Below are 27,861 nucleotides of genomic sequence, written 5' to 3' on the forward strand. Positions count from 1 at the left end.
TCTGAGAATATTATGAGATCGTCCAAAAAGATCAGTACTTCCTTCAGATTAATGTTCCCCATACACTTCTCCATCAATCTTTGGAAAGTACTTGGTGCATTGGTGACACCTTGGGGCATACGGTTAAATTCCCAAAACCCCAATGGACAGACAAAGGCGGTTTTGGGCTTGTCAGACTCCTCAACTTCTATCTGATAATATCCCGATTTCAAATCTAGTACGGAGAACCATCTGGAACCTGTCAGAGCAGAAAAGGTGTCCTCAAGATTGGGTAGTGCATACGCGTCCTTCACCGTCTGGAGGTTCAACTTCCTATAATCGATACACAGCCGTATATCTCCGTTCTTCTTTCTCACCACCACAATGGGTGAGGAAAAGGGTGATTCGGACTCTCGTATGACTCCACTTGCTAGAAGGTCACGCAGATGCTTGCGGACTGCCTCAATATCTTGTGGGTGGACCGGTCGTGCTCTGTGTTTAAAAGGAGTTTCATTGTTCAGATTTATGCGATGTTTCACCTTCTGGGTGTGCCCAAAGTCCAAGTCATGCTGACTGAAAACTTCTGGCATTTCTCTGAGCTTGTTAGTGATACGGTCCTTCCATTTCTGTGGTAAAGGAGACTCACCAAAATTTAAGGTGAAATTGAGCTCCTGAGCAGGTGGGTGCTTATCTTTTAAAAAAATGCTTGGAGGAGGAAGCACTGATTTAATCAAGTCAAGTCAAGTCAAGTCACATTTATTTATATAGCGCTTTTCACAATACAGATTGCATCAAAGCAGCTTCACAGTGATAACATGAAAGTAGTACAACACAGTTCAATAATATTGTTGAATATTAAATATCCCCAACTAAGCAAGCCAAAAGCAAGGCGACAGTGGCAAGGAACCAAAACTCCATCAGATTGGATGGAAAAATTTACATTTCTCCAGAGAAAGTTTCAGTCCGTACTCCTTGAGGCGAGATAGAACATTCAATAGTCGTCTCTCATGCTCCTCTGGAGTGTGTCCTCCATGTTAATCACATGGAGTTCTGCTACTATACACCTTGGTGGAATAGCTATATCATGTTCGGTTTCATTTGTGAGCACCACTGGTAAACGGTAAGGCTGAGTTTTAGAAAGTGTAAGTAGGCAGCGTTTTACAAATACCCCACCAGGCAAAAATGGGTTAGATGGATGCTCCACTACAACACACTTATCAACCCCACAGGGCACTGCAACGGAACCTTCCACCACTACTGTCTGACCTGCAGCCATGACCTCAGGTACTTTACTCTTCAACCGCACATGACCAAGAACACCATTTGAGTTTTGTTTCCGTCAAGTGTCCTCAGAACCACTCTGTAACCAAATGAAGATGGTTGGTATGTTGGGGAACTTGCATTCAAATGTTGTTCGTAGAGAACATCCAAGGTGTTTGTGCCTATTAAAACCAATGGTTGATTGTGAGATTTGACATCAGGTACTACTAGGGCTACGGTAGGCACCTCAACACTCACACCCAGGAACTCCTCAGGAAAGGTAATGTCTACTTCTATATAGCCTTCATATGGGACAGAGAGGCCATTGGCACCTTCTACTTCCAAGATGTCATTGATGGAGTTAATGGGGTACCCTGAGAGATGCTGCTCATAAAAGGATTGAGGGACGGTTGTGACTTGTGACCCAGTGTCCAATAGACAATGACACTTTTCACCGGATATGCTGACCTCCGCAATGCACCTCGCACCGACTAAACCCTTTGGTAGGCTAGCGCTTTGCTTGCTGGGAGATTGAAATTTGCTTGACACATGTTTAGCAGTGGGACGGTTTGCTTTACATTCAGCCCCTGTCTGTCCCACAACAAGGGCTGGCTTTAGTTTAAATCAGGGTTGGGGGTGGGGTTCTGAGCATCCCACTGAAGCTGCTTCTCTTTTAGGAGCTTGCGTTTGGTAGTGACAAGTGCAGGATTAGGTTCAGAAGTGCAGGAAGATGCAACGTGGCCATCCTCGCCACATGTAAAACAGTACCATGGCCTGGGCCTGCCCATTGGTTTCTTATTGACTGCAGTCACACTCACATTACTGGCAGTTCCAACTTTTGTTTTGTACTGTTTGTCTACTGCTACCTGCTGTGGGAATTTCTTCTGGATTTTTGGCTTGGTCATAAGATTGGTTAACTGACTTTGTAGCTTAGCAATCTGTTTCTTGAGCTCTTGTGTCTCAGTGGCAAGTGAAACCACTCCTGGAGCTTCTCTTTGCTCAGGTTCTGCAGAGGCCCACGCTCTTTGAGAATGCATCAAAGCTCTCTGTTTAGAAGACCCAAGATGCTGCTTCATACGAGTGACCTTTGCTGTATGCTTGTCTTCTTCTGTGCGTAGCATGAGCAGAAGCTGCGCAAAAGGAGGGGGTTGGTTGCGTTTTTGCTCTAGCTGCAGATCAGTAATCAAATCATTATCCCAGCAGCCTCTACAAAACTGCTTGAGGAGGTGCCGGTCTGCCTCCTCAGGTGTAATACCACCTCTTTTGATAATCACCCTCAAGGCTGTTTGCAATCTATACAGGTAAGCGGAGGGTTTCTCACCGGCATCCTGTAGGGTATTCGTAAATCTTGCAAGGAGTTCATCCCCATCTTCAACAATGCCAAAAGCAGAATTTAACAACTGAAGATAAGCTGAGGATGGAGCTTCAGGGCTCAGGTGTTTTATAATATCGGCTGCAGGTGACAAAAGACTGTCCACTATCTTCCTGGACACATGCAGATCAGATAAGCCAGGCTCTTTCAGAACAAGCTCAACACTGGAACGCCAAGTATCATAATCGGCCTCATTTCCAGGTCTAGGACATTTACCGGAGAACATCCTGAGCCTTGTCTGCACAGGCGCTTGAGCAGTCATTTCACCACTCCTCACAACGTGTTCCACAATGAGCTTCTGAACTTCAGGTGGGCTGTGTATTTGTTGAGAGGTAAAGAGAGGTGGAGCATTCAGTTTAACAGGCGTGTGCTGTGACTTTGGTTCATCTACCTGACTTGGTTTAACAGGTGCTGCTCCAACACAGTCGCCAGGAAGTTCTTGCACAGTAGGGTTTCCATCTCCAGCCTCAAGATCAGTGGATGCTGGTGTGAGTTCTGCGCTCATTTGAGATAGCATCTGGCTCAACACTGCTTCGAAATTGGTTCCGCTCAGTTTTGCTATTTCTTTCAGTCCTTCAAGGTAAGATTTAGTGACGCAACTGCCCAATTGCTGTGTAAAGACACTAGACAATGCCCTCACGTGGTAAGTGATACCTGGATCACTGGACAGATGGTGAGTATAAGGCAGCTGGGGTTATAGCATTTCCAAGGCTTGACCACTGTTATATTCAATTATTGTGCTCTGGTAAAACTGATTCTTTGTCACTAATGAAAATGGTTCTGGCAAAAGAACCATACTTTTTCAGGATGTCAATTAACTCATCATCACTTTCGGTTTTTGTCAAGCCACTTACAATCACAGAGTTCGGGACTTTAATACCCTCTGCCTCAACTATGTCCATTTTTGTTGGTTAAGAATCAAAAAATGCTAATTTAATCGTTCACATCACAGCTGTTAATACTCAGAAACAGCGCCACCTCCTGGCTGGCTCGCCACAGTTGTAGCGGGTATTAACTCACTAATGGACCAGACAAATAAAATCAGAAGACTGCTTGGTACGAAAACGGAGGTGGTGGTGATGCTGAGAAAACAGGCAGAGACAGAAGGTAGGTTGAACCTTAAAAGGTAACTTTACTTTTTGTATTTAGTGATCCTTTCTCTTTTGTATTTTCTTTTTTTTTTTTTTTTAATCACAAAGTAACAATACAAAACAACAGAGGATGTCAATGTAAACTCTGAAGTGCCCGATTGACAATCATAAAAGGTCATCTACTATCTTACTTCTCAGATTTTTTCCGTTTTTATGAGCTTTGAACAGTTTAAGAACTATATCAGTTCAATTGTAACACTCTCTCGTCAGATTGCTCTAGTCAGATCAGATATCTCCGTCGCTCTGCATCTGTTGTCTAATCTGCGCAACGCTATTCGTAAGCAAGGGGCGGAGCCAGCAACCAAACGCTCCGATTGGTGGATACTCATAACTTAACTCAATTCAGATATATATTTATATTATTTTGTATAGAATTTCACATTTATGAATAATCATAACATTCAATTCAAGCAACATAAAAATAAATAATATCTGTAAAACAATTACTTAACCAGGGTTACACAATGTAAGTCACTTTGGATAAAAGCATCTGCCAAATGCATACATGTCAAAACTGTTTGAGCTACTTATGTAGTCTCAACAATGAAAACATGGAAATTAATGTCATTTATAATGATCTATATCACATATCATGCAAAGCAACACGGCAAAAAATGATGATCATCCTCACTATTTTAGTCTTGTTTTCTAGTACATATACAAACATTCTTAAATCAAGATGCATTTACTTGCAAAGCAAAATTACTTAAAGGTGCATTGCGCAAGTCTCTGAGTTTTTGCAGAACTATGCCCCCTCTGGCGACAAGCGAAACTGCAACCAGAGGTGTGCACGCTCATGGACCACACGCACACGCACGCTTGCACGAGCTGTTCATAACCAAAGGAGCATCAGCCGCACAAATCTTTTGTTTACAGTCATAATGTCTTCAGAGGTAATAAAGTTATAAATCTCCAAGTCATTTTAAATCTATGAAAGCAAAGGCATTTGAGTAAATCACACACTTATGTGTGAGGGGAAAACGGGGGTAGTAGAAAACTTCGGTTTTTGTTTCCATCTATCTCCATGTTGAACTGTTTTATGTGTTTACTGTATCCACTTATGATTGTATTATTATGGAAACACGTTCATGAACAATATAAGTTATTACTTTGTAAAAGCCAACTGAGGATCCCGTTTGAGCCCTAGAGCAGACCGGAGATCTCTCCATTTGTTGAAAGCCTTCCCGATGTTGACTCTTATCTTATTCCGACGCCTGTCTGACTCCAATTTGGCCCTTTTGGTGGCACTAGACAAACGTTTTCTTTTCTTTGTCTTACGTGGAGTTTGCGTTGGGGTTTGGAATGAACTCTTTAAATCCATCATCTACTTTTGTTGAAAGTTGACTAAAGTTTTGTCGCTCGAGTTGTCTTCGCTGATACGGAGAATGGCGGCGAATACACAAACCTGCCGGTCATAGCCAGGTGAGCGTGAACGCGCATGACGTCACGGCCAGTCTCAAATTCCGCCCCGAATCCCTCTAATTTATTTTACTGTACAGGATTATAGAGTGTAAGGTATGGACTGTCAGTTGACTTCCCCCTTTCCTCAAGCAAGAACGTGTGTACAACACACACACACACTCTCTCTCTCAGGAATGGCCAGAGTCATAAAATGCTTGAACATTCCATGCCCTCCCCTATCTCTGCAAGAGAGATAACAGAACTCTAACACACACACACACACAAACCAACACACACACATGATGGACCTTTACATTACACTCATAAAACGAGCCATTACCAATTGTATACGATATATTCCTGTATGTCTGTGTGTTTCCCAGTCCATGGTAGTCTAGATATGATCTCCTAGCGTATCAGTGAAACTCTTGAGAGTTTATAGTTATGTATTAAGATGTATCTTCGTATTCCAATTATGTGTAAATGTTTTGTTTGGTACCGTTTTAATTATCTCGTTCCAACTGATTTGGTCAGATACAGAAGATTACAGTAAAATGTATGTTTTCTATGTTTTTACCATCTTGTGGAATGATTCTGACAAATTCTGACTGGTCATAAAAGAGGCGGACACGGCCATAGTTTAACTTTGACAAGACAAAGAGAATTTGGCCGCCAAAAGTTTCGTTGAATGTCATTGGACAGTTCGCACCTCAGAGGTGTGGACTCCAGTTCCTCTAAAGAGGACTGAACCTCCCTCTGGACGCTCTCTTCCTCCCTTGTCCTCGTGTCATAATGTAACGTCTCGCCTCCGGGCGAGCTCTTCGCCTTTCTTTTATTTGTTTCTAGTTTAGTATGTGTTTTTCAGTTGTAGATAAGTCTCTGTGTTTAATTCCAATCGACGATTGAAAAGAAAACCCCGTGACATATCTCTTCAGCAAATCCATCTACAAGGGACCTTTAAACGAGCGCGCGCTCGCTTTGAAGGAGAAACACGCGCACGTGACCGCGTGACGCGCCGGACCGAGCGACGCACGCGCTTCTTCACCAGCCATGCAAAGATGTAACGTTAACTCCGCATGATTTCCCCGTCGAGATCTTTATTTCCTTTTTGTTAGTCAAAGTTTTGTTTTCCGTAGTCGACTCAGTTCACTTCCTTAGCCGAACTATTTCCCTTTGGAAATGTTACCCCAAAGACTGTAAACCTCCGTTCAACACGTGCGCCAAGCAGCCCACGTGACGCTTCCTCACACACAAAGGACTCAGCTCACGCGGCCAGACAGGGCCGTACAGGAATGCCTCGACGCACAGAGAGACCATAACATAACTTGTGCAAGTATAATCTCTTTATAGAGCTTCTAAGAAGTTTGAAGATGATGTTTCGTGTTGTAATCGGAGAGGTGAATGTCTTTCTGCCAATGAAATTCTGCCAATGTTCTCTCTCTCTCTCTCCCCCTCCCCCTTTCTCTCTCTCTTACTCGCTCACGCGTGTAAGTTATCCATTGTCCAAACTTTACGCATTTCTCGTTCATTGATGTCTTATTGTATTGTTCATTGATGTCTATGTGTTTGTAAATACATATATCCCGTGTAACCGTAGTAAATACATAAGTAGTCATGCCTCTATTAAATTAATTATATATTCATTTGATTGATGTACAGTCTCTTTGCTCAGTTTCAAGTCACTTAAGTGCCAAAGATCTTATGCTACAAGCTTACTAAAATTAAAAATACCTTAAAGAGTATGTGTTGTGTTTATAGGGCAGGAAACCCAATTCTTCTGGCCAGAGAATTGCGTTTCCTGAAATCCTATAAAGTAAGATGATATGGTGGATCCCCACAAATATTATCCTGACAATTGAGCTAATTCATTTTACCTGTTTTGTGAAACGTGGTCCGTGTAATTAATTGCAATCAACTTGTGGTTAATTTCAAGGATTCACATGCATGCATGCAGGTAAAATGACAGATCCTCCCTTATCGGGAGATTTATTAACATGTAAGACTGATCTACTCCAAACATGTATGAATAATTATTAATTACCAATTATTAATTATTATATGCAAATTCCCCACGGATTAGATCCGCCCTGAATCCTTACAGAGGCAATCGCAGTGATCAGAGAAGGGCTCATTCAGCCCATCAGGCAATTGTTTAAGCATGTATGGGTTAGAAAAACGGGTATTTTTAACATGAAATGTTGCGCAATGCACCTTTAAGATATTACTTTTTTTATCTAAAAAATGTATCAAAATCAAGTGAAGTTTTTGCTTAAAACAAGAAGAAAAAAATCTGCAAGTGAGTGGGGTCAGAAAAATTCCCTTAAAATTAAGTTTATTTTTCTGACTTTTTGCTTTTTTTTTTCTCGTTTGAGCTAAAAGTAACATAATTTTGATAATTATTTTTTTTCAGAAATCAAGACTTATAATCTTTAGTGACTGTGAAACTCAAGTACATATATCTTGATTTAAGAATGTTTCGAAATTTGTGAAAAATTTGACAAAAATACTGAGGAAGAACATAATTTTTGCAGTGAACACTTCTCCTTTGCATGTTCATTTATTCCTAACATATCCAGTTACTTCATATAAGCAAATCAATTCATCTTTTTTCACATATATATATAATTTGCCAGGTAAGTCTGAAAGTCTGATCATTTATCAGTGAAAATAAGCACTAGCACAGCATCAACAAACACATGATTTGAAGAACGACACACGCACTGAACTTCAATACTTCACTGATGCTTTACATATTTTTAATTTTAAAAATTGCATTCAAATTAAACTGACAGGAAGATTTTCAGAAACAGGAGCAGAAATCAAGTCCTTTATATGTACCGGTACCAAACACATTAGTATTTGTCTATCTCTCTCTTTTCATCTGATCTCTATGCAGATTTACTTTATTATATTATTTGGGTTATTATATTTCACAGCGCTGTCATGAGAGAATGATGCTTCCCATGGGGCCGCAATCATTCAATTCTCAGTTATTCTCATTAATTTCATCATGATTGTGAGCCATGTTCATGTTCATTGTCACTATCATGTGTCATCATCTTTATCTCGCAGTGTTTTATCAGCGTAACACCCACCCAGACGCGTCTGCCACGGGCACAGATAACACACACACACACACACACACACGGAATGTGAGAAGACAAATAAAATGATTATCTGATAGACTGAGAGAAGATGAGAGATGTACCGACCCAATAATAGGGTGTTTAAAGCCCAGTTTGACACAGGTTTCTTGGATCTCCTTCTCCAGCCAGGCCTGAGGTCGGACCAGGTACTTGACGAACTGAGACACCCACCAGACGGACGGGTCACCGTGCAGACGCTGCAGTCGGGGAGCGAGGTCTTCTGGGATAGCGAGCGGAAGGTACGGGGGTCTGGGGTGAAGACTGTCGACAATGGGCAGCTCCACCACCTGAACGTCCCGGTCATGAGCCTCACCTGCAGAGAAACACATTACATCAGCATTTTAAAGTTTAAAGTCGGCATGAAACGGAAGTTGCGGTGCTCTTTTCTTCTCTATTGTGATGTACCTGTATATACAAGTGAAGCATGAATCGGCTCCTCTCAGTCCAGATTCATAAAGGCCCGTATTCATAAAGATCCTAAGAATCCTCTCAGAAAACTCTTAATTTAGCTTAAAAACTTTTACGTAGGAGTCTCGGCTTCAAAGCCTTCACTTTGAAATTACATGCGTAATTTTTCCTATTTGACCGCTCTCTCTCTCTCTCTCTCTCTCTCTCTCTCTCTCTCTCTCTCTCTCTCTCTCTCTCTCTCTCTCTCTCTCTCTCTCTCTCTCTCTCTCTCTCTCTCTCTCTCTCTCTCTCTCTCTCTCTCTCACACACACACACACACACACACACACACATTATATTTGTGTATATAAATCCTTTTTTTTATTTACCATGCTGTTAATTTCCTATAAGGTATTTGATTGGCTTAGAATGATAAAACTTGTTCCACTCTTTCCAGTTACACTGATTGCTGGCATGTCTATTTAAGTGTTGGTTTGAATGTTGGTTTTAATGTAACAAACATGGAATCAGAACCAAGAAGGACGAGAAAGCCCGACTGGACAGAGGAACAGTGTTTACTGTTATCCCAGTTAGTGGATGAACACAAGGCCATCCTTAAAGGAACATTCGGGCCGGGTGTCAATCTATAGCGTCTTATTAACTCACTGTCATCCATTGTCTGCCACACATTTCTTCTCCCTCTTCGTCTTTCTGCCATCTCTCCTCTGCTAAAGAAACTCTTAAGCCTCTTAAAAGTCCTCGTCCGTACCCCACATTACTAAGAATTTTCTTAGAATTTTGTCACTAGGAGCGACTCTTTGCTAGCCTGGTTAAAACCAGACCATTCTCAGTTGTAACTGAGTTAGGGTCTGGCAAAGCTTCATAAACAAATCACTTCCAAAGGGGCGTCACCAACGGACGTAGCTCAAATGCCTCTTGGAGCAATTGGATAGACCTAAAACCAATCAGAGCGATGAAGATGACGTATGCAGAGCGACGTTCGTCTGTTTAACAACTTGGTTTGAAATGAATAAACGAGCAGACACTGATTAGCTACTTGCTCTACGTTTATTTAAAATTAACAGCAAGACAACTGGAAGTGAATGTGCTTTCCATTAAATAAATCACACACAGTAAACAAAACCTTAACAAAAAAACTTTGCAATTTAGACGCGCAAACTGGGTGCCGGTGGTGTGAGACGAACGGCTCGGGCAGATTCGGCTTGAAGTCGTTCATCCTCGGATGCGGCGCCGCGCTCGCTGTTACAAAATACCCGTGCACACAGGCAAGCGAAATGGGGTCTTGCCGGTCTTGAGCACCGAACGCGTGATTTTTGCCCCGCGCACCTTCGCGCTCGTGCGGACGCGTCGAGTATAAACAAGGCTTTACTCCGTGTCAGCGCGCGCTCTGATCGGTAAAGGGGCACAGACCTCTCCCGAATCATCTCCAGCAGTAGCAGCCTCCGATCGCACCACTAAAGCCCCGTTCACACTACAAGCGACTTTGTCGCTGCATGTCGCCAGTGGCTGGCGATGAGGTCGCTAGTGGGAGTTCCCACTACTGGTTGCCTTTATGAATGACATCCAATGATGTGGAGAAGGATCATACGCGCTCCGCTCCTATTGGTTGTAGCTCCCGAAAGTCGCTCCCCATTTGCATAAAGTTAAACAGATCTCAACTTTGTCGTGTCGCCAGACACGCCCCATCCGGTCGCCGGAAATCGCCAGCTCCCCATTGAAATGAATGGTATCGTGTCGCTTTGTCGCTTGTAGTGTGAACGGGGCTTAACTCCGCCTCCGTTTCCCTCGTAAGCTGATATTAGTATTTAAACATTCTCTATGATAAATGTTTGTGAAAAAAAATATTTTAATAACATGGTTTTGGCGGTTATAGAGTTCTAATGACGGTGTTCAACTACAACCGTCACACATAGTTCCACAGCGGCATTCATCTTTGTAAATGTAAAAAATCTGCTTCACCGTCGCTGTGCTGTCGTCATCGTGTAAAGCCCGTCCCAACGTTTCTGATTGGTGCCCGACGGATTGGAAATGGACTTCAATGAGCTCTTTTCCAGACCTACTTGCAGAGCAAATCTAAATTTGCCGGAAGTGGTCTGGGTTTTCCTAGGCTAACTCTTTGCATTAAGATTCTTTATGAATACGGGCCCTGAAATTCATTAAAGTCTTTGGGATGTGCTGGAGGAGACTTTACAGAGAGCTGGACTTATAAGGTTGAAAATAATCAAAGATATTTGAAAATGAACAAAGACATTTGCTTTACTGTTTTCAACCCCCTTTCTTACCCCAAGGACCATTTGAGATCCTAAAGGCAAAGATGTGCTGATAGTGATCAAGGCCTGTAGTCCAAGATATGTGGACATCGGGTGTCTTCTAAACGTCACACCTTTGGTACGATGGGGGAATTGCAATGATCTGATTGGTCAGTTTGAACGTCTCACATTTGGGTTTTGGTCACATGGTTAAGGAAGGGATAAAAAAAGATTGTAACAGTTGCTCTGTCTCTTATTCTCTCTCTTTGCCTCTTACTAGTCAAGTCCAGTCACCTTTATTTATATAGCGCTTTTTACAATACAGATTGTATCAAAGCAGCTTCACAGTGATAACATGAAAATAATACAACAAAGTTTGTTTCTAGAAGAAAATTGCGTCATCGTCCACCTTAAGTAAGGCAGATCAATAATATTGTTGAATATTAAATGTTCCTGGAGTTCTACACACTCGCAATATGTGATGATACACATAGTTATAATTTCTTTTATAGCTGTTTTAATTTTCCTTGCTTTTATTTTGTGATTATTTTAATACCTTCTGTAAAGCACTTTGAATTGCCATAGTGTATGAAATGTGCTATATAAATAAACTTGCCTTACCTATAGCAACGCTCTCCCACATATTAAGCTATTGTAACTGCGCTTTTCTACCATCTTGCTGAAAAGGTTTCTTTAGTCATTCGGCAGTCCTGCAACCTGAATAACTGGAGGCAGTGCAAAATGAAATTACATCTTTACTGATTCAACAAAAGTGTTTGTCATCTTTGCCTAAAAGGGAAATTCAAGTGTTTGATGGAAACCCTCTGCAATATCATGCCTTCATGAAATCCTTTGAAAGTGGTGTGGAGCGTAAAACTGAAAGCCCTAGCGATCGCTTATGCTTTCTTGAACAGTATACCAGGGGTCATCCAAAAGAGATTATAAAAAGTTGCCAGCATATGCCTGCTGACCGTGGGTATTTAAGGGCCAAAGGTTTACTACAAGAGCATTTTGGTGACCAGTATATAATTGCATCTACCTATATGGAAAAGGCTCTTTTATGGGCAAATATCAAAAGTGAAGATGTCAGAGCTTTACAGGATTACAATCTGTTCCTAAGAAGCTGTTGTAACTCCATGGAAGATATTCAGTATTTTCACGAGTTGGATACGCCCTCTAATATGTTGACTGTAGTGAAGAAATTACCATACAAATTGAGGGAAAAATGGAGATCTGAAGTCTGTGAATTGCAGGAAGCTGTCAATCAAAGAGCTACCTTCAGCGACATTGTTAACTTTGTTGAAAGACAAGTAAAAATAATGACTGATCCAGTTTTCGGAGACATACAGGATGGTCCAGCATTAACAGGAAGTAAATTGTTGAACAAAGGCAAGTCTCAGTCTTATCTTAAATCTAAAAGAAGCAGTTTTGCTACTACCGTTACAGCAATGGAAAATAAATCAGAAATTGGAACCAGCAAAAAAGATATCGTTTCACCCAGCAACAAGAGTTGTTTGTTTTGTAGACGTGGACATGCTCTGGATATGTGCCCTCTATTGGAAAAGAGGAGTCATGGTGAGAAGATTACGTTCTTAAAAGAGAATGGTGTTTGTTTTGGCTGTATGTGCACAGGGCACGTCAGTAGAGATTGTAGAAATCGCCTTTCATGTAAAGTGTGTAATCTTAGGCACCCAAGTATACTTCACATCTACCCAAGAGAAAAGGAGATCGATTCAAAACCCATCAGGAGACAAATGGACACTGTAATGGGCAGTGTTCCGGAATCTGTTGAGTCCAGTGGATTTATTGGGGCTGGTGAATTTGAATGTAAACTTTCCATAGTTCCTGTACAAGTTAAATCTAAAAAAGGAAATAAGACTGTGATTACTTATGCTTTTCTGGATCAAGGTAGCACTGCAGTATTTTGTACACCTGCACTGATGAACAGACTTGGTCTTTCAGGTAAAAAAACGTCTCGGTTACGTATGTAACCCTAGTTCCCTGATAGGGAACGAGACGCTGCGTCAAACGCTGCGGGAACGCCCCTGCGTTGTGCGTCATGAAGCACGTATGGAATCAGCCCAATGGAGAGATGAAACGTCATAGGCGGGTGACGTCATCGACCAGGAAACTATAAAGCACCCCAAAAACACAAGCGTATTAGCTTCTGATAGGCTTGAAGGAAGCGCTAACGGGAGTGCCGGGAGTATGGCGGAGCGACGCAGCGTCTCGTTCCCTATCAGGGAACTAGGGTTACATACGTAACCGAGACGTTCCCTTTCAAGGGAACTTCGAGCTGCGTCAAACGCTGCGGGAACGCGAATACCCACGTCGCCATAGGACCAAATGACCGTCATGTGAGACTAGCGCACAGAGGACGAGAGCACCTGTGCCCCAGGGGTAGAGCTTAAGTCTAGGTCATAGAACTTAATAAAAGTATGCGGTGAAGACCATCCAGCCGCATCACAAACATCACTCAGGGAAACCCCCGACAAAAGAGCTTTAGAAGCAGCCATACTCCTGGTAGAGTGAGCTCGGACAACCAAAGGTGAAGGCTGGCCAGCCGACTCATAAGCAAGTGAGGTAGCCTCGACCACCCACTTGCTCATTCTCTGTTTAGACGCAGGACACCCTTTCCTGGGTGGCCCGAAACATACAAAAAGTTGTTCTGATTTCCTCCACAGGGCAGCTCTGTGGACATAAGCGTCTAATGCCCTAACAGGGCAGAGTGAATTAAGTTTCTCCTGGTCCGATGACATAAATGGAGGAGGACAGAAAGCCTGCAGAACCGTAGGTCTAACGATATTAGTAGGGACCTTAGGAACGTAACCTGGTCTAGGATGCAGAAAAGCTTTAACCATGCCAGGTGCAAATTCCAGGCACAAGGGTGAAACCGACAGAGCCTGCAAATCTCCGATTCTTTTTAGTGAAGAGATAGCAAGTAAAAAGATAGTCTTAAAAGTGAGAAACTTCTCGGGAACTTCTTCGATAGGTTCAAAAGGAGCTAGGGAAAGACCTTCTAATACAATGGCCAGATCCCAAGTCGGCACCCTCGTACGAACTGCTGGCCTCAGCCTCAAAGTGCCACGGAGGAAACGAGTTATAAGCGGGTGTCTCCCAAGAGAAACTCCACTGAAAGGGACGTGGTAAGCAGCTAGTGCCGCCACATACACCTTTAGTGTGGAGGGGGATAACCCTGTGGAGAAGCGCTCCTGCAGGAATTCCAGCACTGCACCCACTGGGCAGTTAACTGGGTCCTGCAGGTGTTCTCCACACCAAGAAGTGAAAAGTTTCCACTTCAAGGCATAAAGCTTCCTCGTGGATGGAGCTCTGGAGTTAAGAATGGTCTCAACAACCTCGGTTGAGAGACCGGAGTCTATGAGCTGGGCCCCCTCAGAGGCCAAGCCCACAGTTTCCACAATTCTGGGCGGGGGTGAAGTATCGTGCCGCCCGCCTGGGAGAGTAGATCCCTCCTGACCGGGAGCTCCAAAGGAGAACCGTCCAGGAGAGAAATCAGGTCCGCAAACCATACTCGGGCCGGCCAGAACAGGGCTACTAGTAGTAGACTGACCCCGTCCCGGCGGACCCTCTCCAGAACTCCTGGTAACAGAGCAATCGGGGGAAAGGCGTACAGACGTGACCTCGGCCACGGCTGCACCATAGCATCCAACCCCAGGGGGGCTGGATGAGTGATGGAGAACCACCGATGACAATGCGTGGTCTCCTTGGAAGCGAATAGGTCCACCTCGGCGCGACCGAAACTCAACCAAAGGAGCTCCACCACCTCGGGGTGGAGTCTCCATTCCCCTGGCCTCGGCCCCTGCCTCGACAGGGAGTCTGCTACCACATTCAAATACCCAGGAAGATACATTGCTCTCAGAGATAGTAGCTTCCCTTGGGACCACAGAAGGATCTGACGGGCCAACTTGTAAAGCCGGCGAGACCGCAGGCCCCCCTGATGATTTATATAAGAGACCACCGACGTGTTGTCTGATTGAACTAACACATGATGGCCTCTCAGGTCTGTTAGGAAGTATTTCAGAGCCTGAAACACAGCCAACATCTCTAGACAATTTATGTGCCACGATAGATGATGATCCTGCCACAGACCTTGGGCTGGGCGACCACTCATGACCGCCCCCCACCCTGTGAGGGAAGCATCCGTCGTTAGCATTATGCGACGACAAAGAGCCCCCAGCACAGGACCTTTGGATAGGAACCAAGTTTCTCTCCACATGACCAGAGCACGAAGGCAGCGCCGCGTGACTTTGAACGTGCGGAGCGGATTTCCCCTCGGGGAGAATCCCTTGGTCCTGAGCCACCACTGTAGCGGTCTCATGTACAACAGGCCGCAAGGTATAACGTTGGACGCTGCTGCCATCAGACCCAACAGTCTCTGAAACTGCTTCACAGTGAGTAGCTGGCCTAGCTTCACTTGTTTCACAGCTGAGAGAATCGAAGCGATGCGGGTCGGAGAGAGTCGCGCCCGCATCGAGACCGAATCCCAAACGACACCCAGAAAAGTGGTCTTCTGGGAAGGAGATAATACACTTTTCTTTGCGTTCAGCCTCAACCCCAACTTTCTGATATGAGCGAGGACGACATCTCGATGCCGAACCGCCATCTGCTCCGTCTGAGCTAAAATCAACCAATCGTCGATGTAATTGAGAATACGAATGCCCTGAAGCCTCAGAGGCACTAGTGCTGCATCCATGCATTTCGTGAAAGTGCGGGGAGATAAAGCTAGGCCAAACGGAAGAACCCTGTACTGGTACGCCTCGCCCCCGAAGGCGAACCTCAGGAACTTCCTGTGTTGTGGAAGGATGGAAACGTGGAAGTACGCGTCCTTCAGATCTATCGTGACAAACCAGTCCTCGGATCTGATTTGAGACACGATCTGCTTGATAGTGAGCATCTTGAATTTTAGCTTCCCTACCGAGCGATTCAATATGCGCAGGTCTAAAATTGGACGCAACCCCCCATCCTTCTTTGGAACGATGAAATATCGGCTGTAATAACCTGACTCCAAACTGGGAGGAGGAACCCGTTTTATAGCCTCCTTTTGAAGGAGTGTTTTCACCTCTTGTTCCAATACCAGAGCCTGCTCGGGGCCCACCACTGTGTGCAGAACCCCTCTGAATTTTGGTGGACGACACCTGAACTGGATAGCATAACCCTTTTCTACTGTCTGCAGGACCCAATGAGATATTTTTGGAAGGCTTTTCCACTCTGCCAGAAATTCTACTAAGGGTACCAGTCTCTCGAGACTGGCCTCTGGTGTAACTTGAGCAGCAAACGCAGCGCCCTGTAACGGCGCACCGGCAGGGAACAACTGGTTTGACCGCTCTGAGACCCTCCTCAGAGGGAGCGAGCGTCCCTCGGGAAAGCGCTCGCTGGGATCGTCTGTGCCCCGGCATAAAGGCGGGGTTGGCAGAACGAGCCCCTGAGGGCACCGAGGAGGAATGGGCACCGTAAAAAGAGGTGAACACCTTTCCGCCTCGGTGGGGACCACCCTCAGTATCCTGAACGCCTTGGCGTCAGGACTTCTTCTTAGCCGAAGCCTTCTTAGCCAATATAACTGTCCTCAGATCAGTTCTATTGCTAGAAGGCTTCGGCTGAGAGTGTCGCGGCTGAGCCCACTGTCCAGCAGGGGGAGCACGAGACGCGACACTCTGCCTCTGCTGCGCTCTATGTGATGAGCTCATAGACGGCCGGGGCTGCTCCCGCCCAGCAGCCCCAGGGACGTGAACTTTCAGGGGAAGAAACTTTTTAAAAGCTGCAGTTTGTTTCTTTTCTTCCTGGAATTTATCGATAACTGAATTTACAGCATCACCAAACAAACCCAGTGGAGAGAGAGGAGCATCTAAAAGAAAAGCTTTTTCTTTCTCTTTAATATTGGTTTGATTTAACCACAAATGTCTTTCTGCGGCCACCAGAGCTGCCATAGAACGACCCACTAGCTTGGCCGATTCTCTGGTGGCACGCAGGGATAAATCAGCAGCCTGACGCAGTTCGCGAACTACGTCAGTACTGACCTCCTCACTCTCACTCACGTCCCTTAGCAGATCAGCCTGGTATGCCTGCAAGATTGACATAGTATGCAGGCATGACGCAGCCTGACCTGCTGCCGAATATGCTTTACCCACCAAAGCCGAGGTGTTTCTTAAAGGCTTGGTGGGTAATGCCGGTGCCTTAAAAGATGATGCTGCTTCGGGGGAGAGATGGCTCGCAAGCGTCTCTTCCACACGAGGCAAAGCACCATTACCATGAGCCTTGGCTCCCATTATATTTGCATATGTTGAAGTCTGGGGACTAAACACTCTATATGACACCAGTTTTCTCCATGATTTCGACACCTCGGTGTGGAGATCATGGAAAAACGGCAGGCACCGGCGTGGAGGCTGCACACGTGACGGCAAAAATCTCTCATCCAACTTTGATTTAGAAACAGACTCCTGTCTAGTCACTGGCCATTCAATATTGAGTTTTTCAACAGCTCTTGTTAAAACCTCCATAAGCTCATCACTTTCGGGAGTGTGGGGTGGCGAATCCTCCACATCTCCCTCAACACTGACAACATCCAGCTCCTCAGAACTGGATAGCTGCAGCATTGGTGCCTCAGCCCGAGCGGAAGAAACCGCAGCGCGTGCTTCCGAACCCGGGACTGAGGCACTGGATCTCACAGGTGAAGGGAGAGATAAGGCAGAGCCCGTCTCAAACCCCGCTGTGAGATCCATCTGCGATCCCCACGATAAGCGCCGCCGCTCTGCCTCGGCAGAAGCGGGACCCGAACCGCGGGGAGTGCGCACCGAACCGCTCTTCTCAAAGAGCGCTCGGCGGGAGCGGAGCGTCCTTAACGGCAGACGCTCGCAATGCTCACAGTCTGCCCCCTCGAGAGCAGACTGGGCATGCTGAACTCCCAAACAAACAACACAAAGATCATGTGTATCCCCGCTCGTTAAATAACGCGAGCAGGGAGGAACACACTTCCTAAACTGTTGTTCGTCCGCCATATCTCTCAATATAAGAATAAATTGTTTGTGTGGTGCAGGGTATGTAAAGACAGACAATATCACACAGGGACAGATTCACATGTAGCGCGACTGAAAGCACAGAAGCTAATGCGCTTGTGTTTTTGGGGTGCTTTATAGTTTCCTGGTCGATGACGTCACCCGCCTATGACGTTTCATCTCTCCATTGGGCTGATTCCATACGTGCTTCATGACGCACAACGCAGGGGCGTTCCCGCAGCGTTTGACGCAGCTCGAAGTTCCCTTGAAAGGGAACTAATATTCTCTTGCGTACTATGGGACAGGAGAAAGTCACAACTACCCACGTTGTTTCTGGATTAGAGGTGGCTGGTTTGAACAAAGATGACTTTTGGGAGTTGCCTGATGCCTATACACAAAATACCATGCCTGTGCATAGTGGAAACATCCCAAGACAAAAGGATCTAAAGAGATGGCCACATCTGAAACATGTGACTCTACCTGAAATTGACTCTGAGGTTGAATTGCTTATAGGAATCAACGCCCCAAGGGTTATGGAGCCAATTCAAGTGATCTGCAGTGTCAATAATGGACCATATGCAATTAAGACCAGGTTGGGATGGACCGTAAATGGTCCACTAAGAGGAGATGGTGGTGACCAGTCTGCCTTTGAGTATCCTGATGTTACAGTTAACAGGATTTCAGTTTCAAACTTGGGAGAGCTTTGGCAACAACAATTCAAGGTTGATTTTCCTGAGTGTAACAAAAACGAACAAGTTGGGTTTTCAAGAGAAGATCACAAGTTCATTGAGATGGTAAAAGACTCATTAAAGCTTGTAGATGGTCATTATTCAATTGGCTTACCTTTGAGGAAGAAAAATGTTTGTATGCCAGACAACAGGACAATTGCGGAACAGCGTGCTCTGAACCTAAAGAAAAGGTTGAAAAAGGATGTTTCGTTTCATTCTGAATATTCTGTTTTCATGAAAGACCTTATTTCTAAAGGTTACGCAGAGAGAGTGCCAACGGAGGACTTAGGACGTAGCGACGGGAAGGTATGGTACATACCCCATCACGGTGTCCATCACCCACGAAAAGGAAAGCTCCGGGTTGTATTTGACTGTGCTGCTACATTTCGAGGGATGTCTTTGAATACCCAACTGTTACAGGGTCCAGATCTCACCAGTTTATTGATTGGAGTGATATCCAGATTCAGGAAGGAACGAGTTGTGATCACAGCAGATATTGAAGCCATGTTTCATCAGGTGAGGGTGCCAAAAGATGATGCAGATATGCTGAGATTTCTTTGGTGGCCTGATGGTGACCTTACTCAAAACCTGGTTGAGCATCGTATGGTTGTGCATCTCTTTGGAGCTACTTCATCACCCAGTTGTGCAAATTTTGCCCTCAGAAGGTGTGCTGAAGACAACAAAGACTTCAGCAAGGAAGTAATTGAAGCAATCTTGCATTGTTTTTATGTGGATGACTGTCTGTTGTCAGTAAATTCAGATGAGAAGGCTGTTTCTCTGTATCACGACCTTGTTGCTATTTGTGGGAAAGGAGGTTTTTCATTGCCAAAATGGATAAGTAACAATCGAGATGTTCTGGCAAAAATTCCAGAGGAATTAAGAGCAAACAATGTGAAGGATTTTGATTTGGACCAAGATTTACTTCCAGTGGAAAGAGTGCTGGGAGTACAATGGTGCATACAATCTGATGCCTTCAAGTTTAAGAGTGTGTTGCAGCAAAGACCTCTGACCAAAAGAGGGATCCTGGCTACCATGAGTTCTGTCTATGATCCTTTAGGAATCCTGTCTCCTGTGATTTTATATGCAAAAAAGATCTTGCAAGATTTGTGCAGGAAGAAACTAGGCTGGGATGAAATTATTCCTGCTTCAAATGCTCAGGAGTGGATCAAGTGGTTGGACGGATTGAGTGAATTGGAAAACTTCAAAATCGGGTTTGAAGTTTCCAATTCACTTCGGAGAAGTCACTTCGGAGAAGTGAGCACAGCACAATTACACCACTTTTCCGACGCAAGTGAAGATGGTTATGGAGTAGTTTCGTATCTGCTTTTGCATCATGTTGACTCACAAGCGCACGTCGCCTTTGTAATGGGGAAAGCTAGAGTAGCTCCTTTGAAGCTGGTGTCTATCCCTCGAATGGAACTTACTGCTGCAACACTGGCAAGTCGAATGGATTCAGTGTGGAGATTGGAATTGTGCATGGACTTTCAAGACTCTGTCTTCTTGACTGACAGTACTTCTGTACTTAAATATATCAAAAACGAAGTCTCTAGGTACAAAACATTTGTCGCCAACAGAGTTTCCGAAATCCTAAAGGTGTCTCAATCATCACAATGGCGGTATGTGAACACTGCAATTAATCCAGCAGATATAGCTTCTAGAGGGTTGAGAGTGGAATCATTCCTGAAGAACAAGAATTGGGTGCTTGGACCTCAGTTTCTTCTTTCGCCTGAACAGGAGTGGCCAGTTAATCTTATTGACCTGGGGGAATGTTCACTAGATGATCCAGAGATAAAATCAAGTGTCACAGTCAATGCTGTACAAATAGAAGAGAATATGGATGTTACAACATACTTCATCCAGCATTTCTCCTCTTGGACCCTTTTGAAGCAGTCAGTGGCTTGGATCCTCAGATTTAAGCAATTACTCCTCAATCTAAGCCAGAAGAGGAAATTACTGGGTATGTCTTTAATACAATCTTGCATAGACGAAAACCAACAAACACAACATTTGAAAGAGGAAATGGAGAAAATCAAGGCACAATGTGCCAAAAGTGAGCTTTCCGTGGTAGAGCTAAAGAAAGCTGAATTAGAGGTAATTCGTTACTGCCAAAGAAAAAGATACTCTGATGAAATCTCAAGCTTGCAAAAGGGAGAAAATGTGAAAAAGAACAGTCACATTTATAAGCTCAATCCCATCCTTGAAGAAGTTGTTTTAAGAGTCGGTGGACGTTTGAGTAGGGCTGTTATGCCTGAAGAGACAAAACATCCTGTTATACTTGCTAAGGATTTTCACATCTCAGACCTCATTCTTAAACATATACATCAAGAGGTGGGTCATGGTGGTCGAAACTATATGCTATCAAGGTTGCATCAGAGGTACTGGATACCTGGCGCCAGTGAATAGAGTTTCTCCAGATAAACCTCCATTTACATACGTCGGAGTCGACTGTTTTGGACCCTTCGAAATTAAGAGCAGGAGAAGTATTGTGAAGAGATACGGAGTTATCTTCACATGTCTAGCCATTCGTGCTATTCATATTGAAGTGGTACAATCATTGGATACTGATTCCTTTATTAATGGACTACGACGATTTATCGCACGACGTGGACAGGTCTTGGAAATGCAATCTGACAATGGTACAAATTTTCATGGAGCGGAACGCGAGTTAAGGCAAGCTATTGAATGCTGGAACCAATCTCAGATCAACAACATGCTTCTGCAGAAGGGAATAAAGTGGATTTTTAATCCCCCCACTGGTTCACATCACGGAGGCATATGGGAAAGAATGATCAGGTCTGTAAGACAAGTACTTAATGCCACCTTAAGAACACAAAACCTTGACGAAGAAGGTCTTCATACAGTTATGTGAAGCTGAAGCAATTATTAATGGACGTCCCATTACTAAGGAATCTACTGACACCAATGATTTGGAAGCACTGACACCCAATCATTTGCTGCTGTTAAAAACTACCCCATCATTGCCACCAGGGGTCTTTCAAAAGGAGGATATATATGCTTGTCGTCGATGGAAACAGGTGCAATATATATCAGACCTGTTCTGGAAACGATGGACAAAGGAGTACTTGCCTCAACTGCAAGAGCGGCAAAAATGGTCAGCTCCATCTCGCAACTTCTTACCAGGTGATATCGTGCTTTTGGTTGATGATTCAGCACCACGTAATTCATGGATAACTGGAAAAGTGATTCAGACATTCCCAGATAATCAAGGCTTTGTTCGTCAAGTGAGACTTAAAACCAAGACAAACTGTTTGAATAGACCAGTGACAAAAATCTGCCTTCTGCAAGAGGTGGATATTTGACATTTTGCTTGAAAGAGAATTACTTTTTAACACAGACATGGACTTATCACACTTATCACATTGACACACCACATATTTCTCACCTTGCATCGATTTGTAAATTCACTCTGTGCTGACACTGTTATGGACTTTACAAGGACTCAGTACTGAATAATTGATGTATTGTAAATGTGCAAACATTTATGATTGATGTAAAAAAAATGTTTTTGTATTTTGAGATCTTGTATTTATAAATGTCTCCTATGTGTATTTAATATAATTATCGATTTATAATAATTAGGGGCTGGTATGTAGGAGCCATGTAATGGGAAAGTCATGTGACCAAACTATAATGGGAGTGTCATTAATTAAGTGGGGTTAAAACACCTGTTGTGTGTGTGTGTTCATATGGAAGAATGGGGGTGAGTGCTGGAGCACATATTTTGTTGACCGTGCAAACGTGAAACCTGTACAAAATAAAACAACATGCAAGCTTCAAGGATAAACGCGTCACAGAAGTTATTCCTCCACTCAGCTCCTTAGCGGTTTTAGGATTTTTTTTTCATGTGCCGCTACAGAAAGATTAGTTAGAAAGAAAGAAACGTTAGAAAGAAAGAAAGAAAAATAGTTAGAAAAAAGAAAGAAAGAGAGAAAGAAAGAAAGATAGATAGATAAGTTAGAAAGTTAGAAAGAAAGAAAAATAGTTAGAAAAAAGAAAGAAAGAAAGATTAGGTAGAAAGAAAGAAAGAAAGAGAACGAGAGAAAAAAAAAAATATTAGTTAGAAAGAAAGAAAAGGTAGAAGGAAAGAAAGAAAAATAGTTAGAAAAAAGAAAGAAAGAAAGATTAGGTAGAAAGAAAGAAAGAAAGAAAGAAAGAAAGAAAGAAAGAAAGAAAGAAAGAAAGAAAGAAAGAAAGAGAGAAATAAAGATATATTAGTTAGAAAGAAAGATTGATAGATAACTTAGAAAAGATATAAAGAAAGATAGATTAGTTAGAAAGAAAGAGAGAAAGAAAGATAGATGAGTTAGAAAAAAGAAAGAAAGAAAGATTAGGTAGAAAGAAAGAAATTAGTTAGAAAGAAAGAAAAAAGAAAGAAAGATTAGGTAGATAGAAAGAAAGATTAGTTTAGAAAGAAAGAAAGATTGATTAGTAAGAAAGAAAGATGGATCAGTTAGAAAGAAAGACTAGTTAGTTAGAAACAAAGATAGATTAGTAAGAAAGAAAGATTAGTTAGAAAGAAAGATAGATCAGTAAGAAAGAAAGATAGATTCGTTAGAAAGAAAGATAGATTAGTTAGAAAGAAAGATCAGTAAGGAATAAATAAATAAAGAAAGAAATAAATAAAGAAAGAAAGATGGATTAGTTAGAAAGAAAGATAGATCAGTAAGAAAGAAAGAAAGAAAGAAAGAAAGAAAGAAAAGTTAGAAAGAGAGAGAGATAGATTAGTTAGAAAGAAAGATTAGGAAGAAAGAAAGAAAGACTAGGTAGAAAGAAAGAAAGATTTGTTAGAAAAAAAAGAAAGAAAAGTTAGAAAGAAAGAAAAAATAGTTAGGAAAAAGAAAGAAAGAAAGATTAGAAAGAAAGAAAGATATATTAGTTAGAAAGAAAGATAGATAGATAACTTAGAAAGATATAAAGAAAGATAGATTAGTTAGAAAGAAAGAAAGATAGATAGATAAGTTAGAAAGTTAGAAAGAAAGCAAAATAGTTAGAAAAAAGAAAGAAAGAAAGAAAGAAAGAAAGAAAGAAAGAAAGAAAGAAAGAAAGAAAGAAAGAAAGAGAGAACGAAAGAAAGATTAGTTAGAAAGAAAGAAAGAAAATTAGTTAGAAAAAATAAATAAATAAAGATTAGGTAGAAAGAAAGAAAGAAAGATTGGTTAGAAAAAAGAAAGAAAGATTATTAGAAAGAAAGATTAGTCAGAAAGAAAGAAAGATCAGTAAGAAAGAAAGAAAAAAGATAGATTAGTCAGAAAGAAAGATCAGTAAGTAAGAAAGAAAAAAGATAGATTAGTTAGAAAGAAAGAAAGATAGATTAGTTAGAAAGAAAGAAAGATGGATTACTTAGAAATATATAAAGATAGATAGATTAGCTGTTAGACAGAAAGAAAGAAAGAGTAGTTAGAAAGAGTAGTTAGAAAGAAAGAAAGATAAGTTAGAAAGAAAGAAAGATAGATTAGTTTGAAAGAAAGAAAGAAAGATGGATTGGATTAGTTAGAAAGAAAGAAAGTTTAGTTAGAAAGAAAGATAGATTAGTTAGAAATAAAGAAAGATAGATAGATTAGTTAGAAAGAAAGATAGATTAGTTAGAAATAAAAAAGATAGATAGATTAGTTAGAAAGAAAGATTAGTTAGAAAGAAAGATAGATTAGTTAGAAATAAAGAAAGAAAGATTAGTTAGAAAGAAAGAAAGATAGATTAGTTAGAAAGAAAGATAGATAGATTAGTTAGAAAGAAAGAGTAGTTAGAAAGAAAGAAAGAGCAGTTAGAAAGAAAGAAAGAAAGAAAGAAAGATGGATTAGTTAGAAAGAAAGGATTAGATTAGATTAGTTAGAAAGAAAGATAGGTTAGTTAGAAAGGAAGAATGAAAGATTAATTAGAAAGAAAGAAAGAAAAGTTAGAAAGAAACATAGATTAGTTAAAAAGAAAGATAGATTAGTTAGAAAGAAAGATAGATTAGTTAGAAAGAAAGATAGATAGATAGATTAGTTAGAAAGAAAGAAAGATTAGTTAGATAGAAAGAAAGATAGATAGATTATTTAGAAAGAAAGAAAGATTAGTTTGAAAGAAAGAAAGATTAGTTTGAAAGAAAGAAAGATTAGTTAGAAAGAAAGAAAGATAGATAGATTAGTTAGAAAGTAATAGGATTAGATAGATAGAAAGAGATAGATAGTTTGATATATAGATAGAAAGAGATAGATAGATAGATAGATAGATAGATAGATAGATAGATAGATAGATAGATAGATAGATAGATAGATAGATAGATAAAGTTCATTAGTACATATAGAATGGTAGTTTAATTGAGTCTAGGGCTTCAGGAGTTTAGATTTGAGTTTTTGTGTTGTACACTACTGGGCCACCGTAGCCTTGGCTCAATTTGAACTGTTGCAATGAAAGTCAATGGGATTTTTATGATTTTTAATATTAATTTTTAAGAAATCTGAAAGTCAAATCAGTCTGAAAAGATATAGCAACTCGAGTCAGAACAGTCTGAAGGTCTGACCCGAGTTTGGAGTTTGTAGAGTTAAAGCTCTAGGAGGAGTTAGAGTCAGAAAATTTTGGGTAAGAAAAATAATAATAAGAAGAAGTTTAAATAGGATTTCAGTAAGTTGGCTTTCTCAAGCCAACTTAATAAAACGAGCAAACTAGTCAGAATATAAGCTTTCTTTTAGTTTATGTAATAGCCTACACAGACATGCCCAAATCAAACCCGAGTTTACTTTTTTTTAATGTTTGCTGTCTTGTAAACATATGACTGAAAAGACAATATCAGAGCTGTTTTCTTGGTTGTTCTTGTTGTTTACCATTTACATGTAATTGTTGTATACCTCCCATCTTAACAAACTTCAAGTATCAAGTTTATTAATGACCAACTTCTAAAAAGAGAATGTTTCTTTGTAAATAAATGCGCGCACACACGCACGCACCAACATGACATCATGACTTTGCGTAAACATACACGCCACTTTCAATTCAAGTGGCGTGTTATCTATACGCATTTTGAGCTATCCGCATGTATGTCCACGCCGAAATCTTTTGCGTGTATGTCTACGCCATTAAACGTCCGAGTGATTCCGCGTGTATGTGTACGCCGTTAAATGTCCGAGCGAAACGAAGCAAAATCTATATTCTACATCTGTGGAGCGATATTTCTTTTCCTAGGATGGTAGGAGAAGACTCATAAATGGTATTAACCCCAGTGACGGGTAGGTTTAGGGACGGGGTTGGGGTAGGTCATATATTTATATGTACATAATACAGTAATATAACGTTAAGTCAAAGGCGTTGATAAACACGCTGAAAAGCGATTATGCGTGTTGATAGCACGCCAAAAATGGAAATACGAATTGGCGTGTCATACATACGCCATTTCATGAGATCAGTCTGCACGCACACACACGACTTGTTTAAATACATTTATGTTGTTAATAAATAACAATAAATTGTTGCTGTACCAGCAATATTTCCAAGTTTTGTTTTTCACTGTAGAAATGTCAAATGTCATGATTTGCCAATGCAAGAGAGTACCGGCACCTTTTCCCCCCACTTCAAGCACTGACTGGAGGAAATCCCCCCTTACAGACTCTTGCATTGTCAATACAAGATCTTGACCAAAAACTGATGCAGCTCTTGATGGAAATAAATGTTTTTGGTCCAGATCTTGTATTGTCAATGCAAGAGTCCAGCTCTCTGTAAAGTCTCCTCCAGCACATCACAAAGACTCTCAATGAGTTTAAGCTCTGGACTCAGAGGAGCCGATTCATGTGTGAAAATGATTCTTCATTCTCTCTCACAACCATTCTTTCACAATCTGAGTCTGATGAATCTTGACACTGTCCTCCTGGAATATGACCATGATGTTCTTCCTACATGGATGTTTAAGAAATGAAAAGCTACACACTCCCTCAATTAGGGTTAGAAGAACTGATGCAACACATATAACATTATAGAAACATAATAATCACTGCAATAATGATCCAATCTTAGACTCTTAAGCGTTTGCCTATTTAAATCCAAACAGCTAATTTGTTTGTCCGGGCAGTGTATATAATATACTACATTGCTATGGGAGAATACTATACTGAAAGCTCGCACAGCTCAGTGATTTTAGAGGAAATTCATAGGCAGTCGGTGAGCATAGAGTCCATTCAATAATGCAACACTTTGGCTTTATTCCAAACCTATACTGTCAGTGAGCTTCAGGCATCCTAACCCACACACAAATACAGACGCTGGCAGACCACTTTATCCAAAGCGACTTGCATTGCATTGAAGTTGTGCTGAGTTCATGCCGTCTAGGGCCTCTAACTCGGGGCTTACTTTTTTTTTACTTAACTCTTTCCCCACCATTTATGAGAAAACGCTTCCTGCCTTTGACGGAAATTTCTGTCTTTCCATGTTTTCACTGTTATACGATAGGGGGCGCTATTACACATCTTCTGAAAGATTACTGAATCTCCTGATCAAAACACTGACAAATAAGAAGCAGAAACAAGCGGTATCATATGTAAGCAGATGCACGTGTAAAATAACAGCATATAAATCAAAACTTCCTAATGTTGCTGAATGAAATGTCGACCCAGGACGAGTTACAGGACTGTGAAGCTTTGATGGACTCGATCTACTCCATCTGTGTTTGATCACCGTTCTGAATCTGATCTGGTTGTAGTCTTTGACAAAAACAGGATTTTCTCAGCTTTTTGCTAAAAAAATAATGCATTAACTGTTTTTTTTTTTTTTTAAACAGAGGCTGTTCTATCTTTTGATGTATTTCATATTCAGATATTCATTCTACAAAATATTTTGCGGTTCATGAAACTTGTGAAAATGATCACAAATGCTGGCGTTGGCTGACAACTTTTTTTCAGAAATGCAGACGGGGAAAGAGTTAAAATGATTAATACACGGCTCTGTGGAATACTTGATTCTGATTGGTCAATCGCGCCATCCAGCGATATATTATTCCCAGATAAACAGAAACCATGACAGAAACACAGGCTCATCCGTGTCACTGAAGTCAGCAGCGCTATACGTTTGCTAGGAACGTGTTTTCTTCGTGGAAGTTGTGCTTTTGGTGAGCTAATAAAATATTTGAAAAACTCAGTCGAATCAATATTTTGTGTACAGTTATTTAATT

At 41.8% G+C, this 27,861-nt stretch overlaps 1 protein-coding gene across 1 annotated transcript in view; it reads right to left on the bottom strand.

The window, feature by feature from the left end:
- fut8b (fucosyltransferase 8b (alpha (1,6) fucosyltransferase)) overlaps nucleotides 1–27,861 on the bottom strand; it is an 84,834-nt gene that overhangs the window by 11,570 nt on the left and 45,403 nt on the right. Inside the window, exon 6 of the mRNA XM_056262861.1 lies at nucleotides 8,376–8,622. Within this exon, the coding sequence (XP_056118836.1) occupies nucleotides 8,376–8,622 (247 nt within the window). The remainder of the gene's footprint in view (nucleotides 1–8,375; nucleotides 8,623–27,861) is intronic.

Source organism: Rhinichthys klamathensis, unplaced genomic scaffold, assembly GCF_029890125.1.
Source record: "Rhinichthys klamathensis goyatoka isolate OS25496 unplaced genomic scaffold, OSU_Roscu_1.1 h1tg000196l_1, whole genome shotgun sequence".
NCBI classification, from domain to species: Eukaryota; Metazoa; Chordata; class Actinopteri; order Cypriniformes; family Leuciscidae; genus Rhinichthys; species Rhinichthys klamathensis.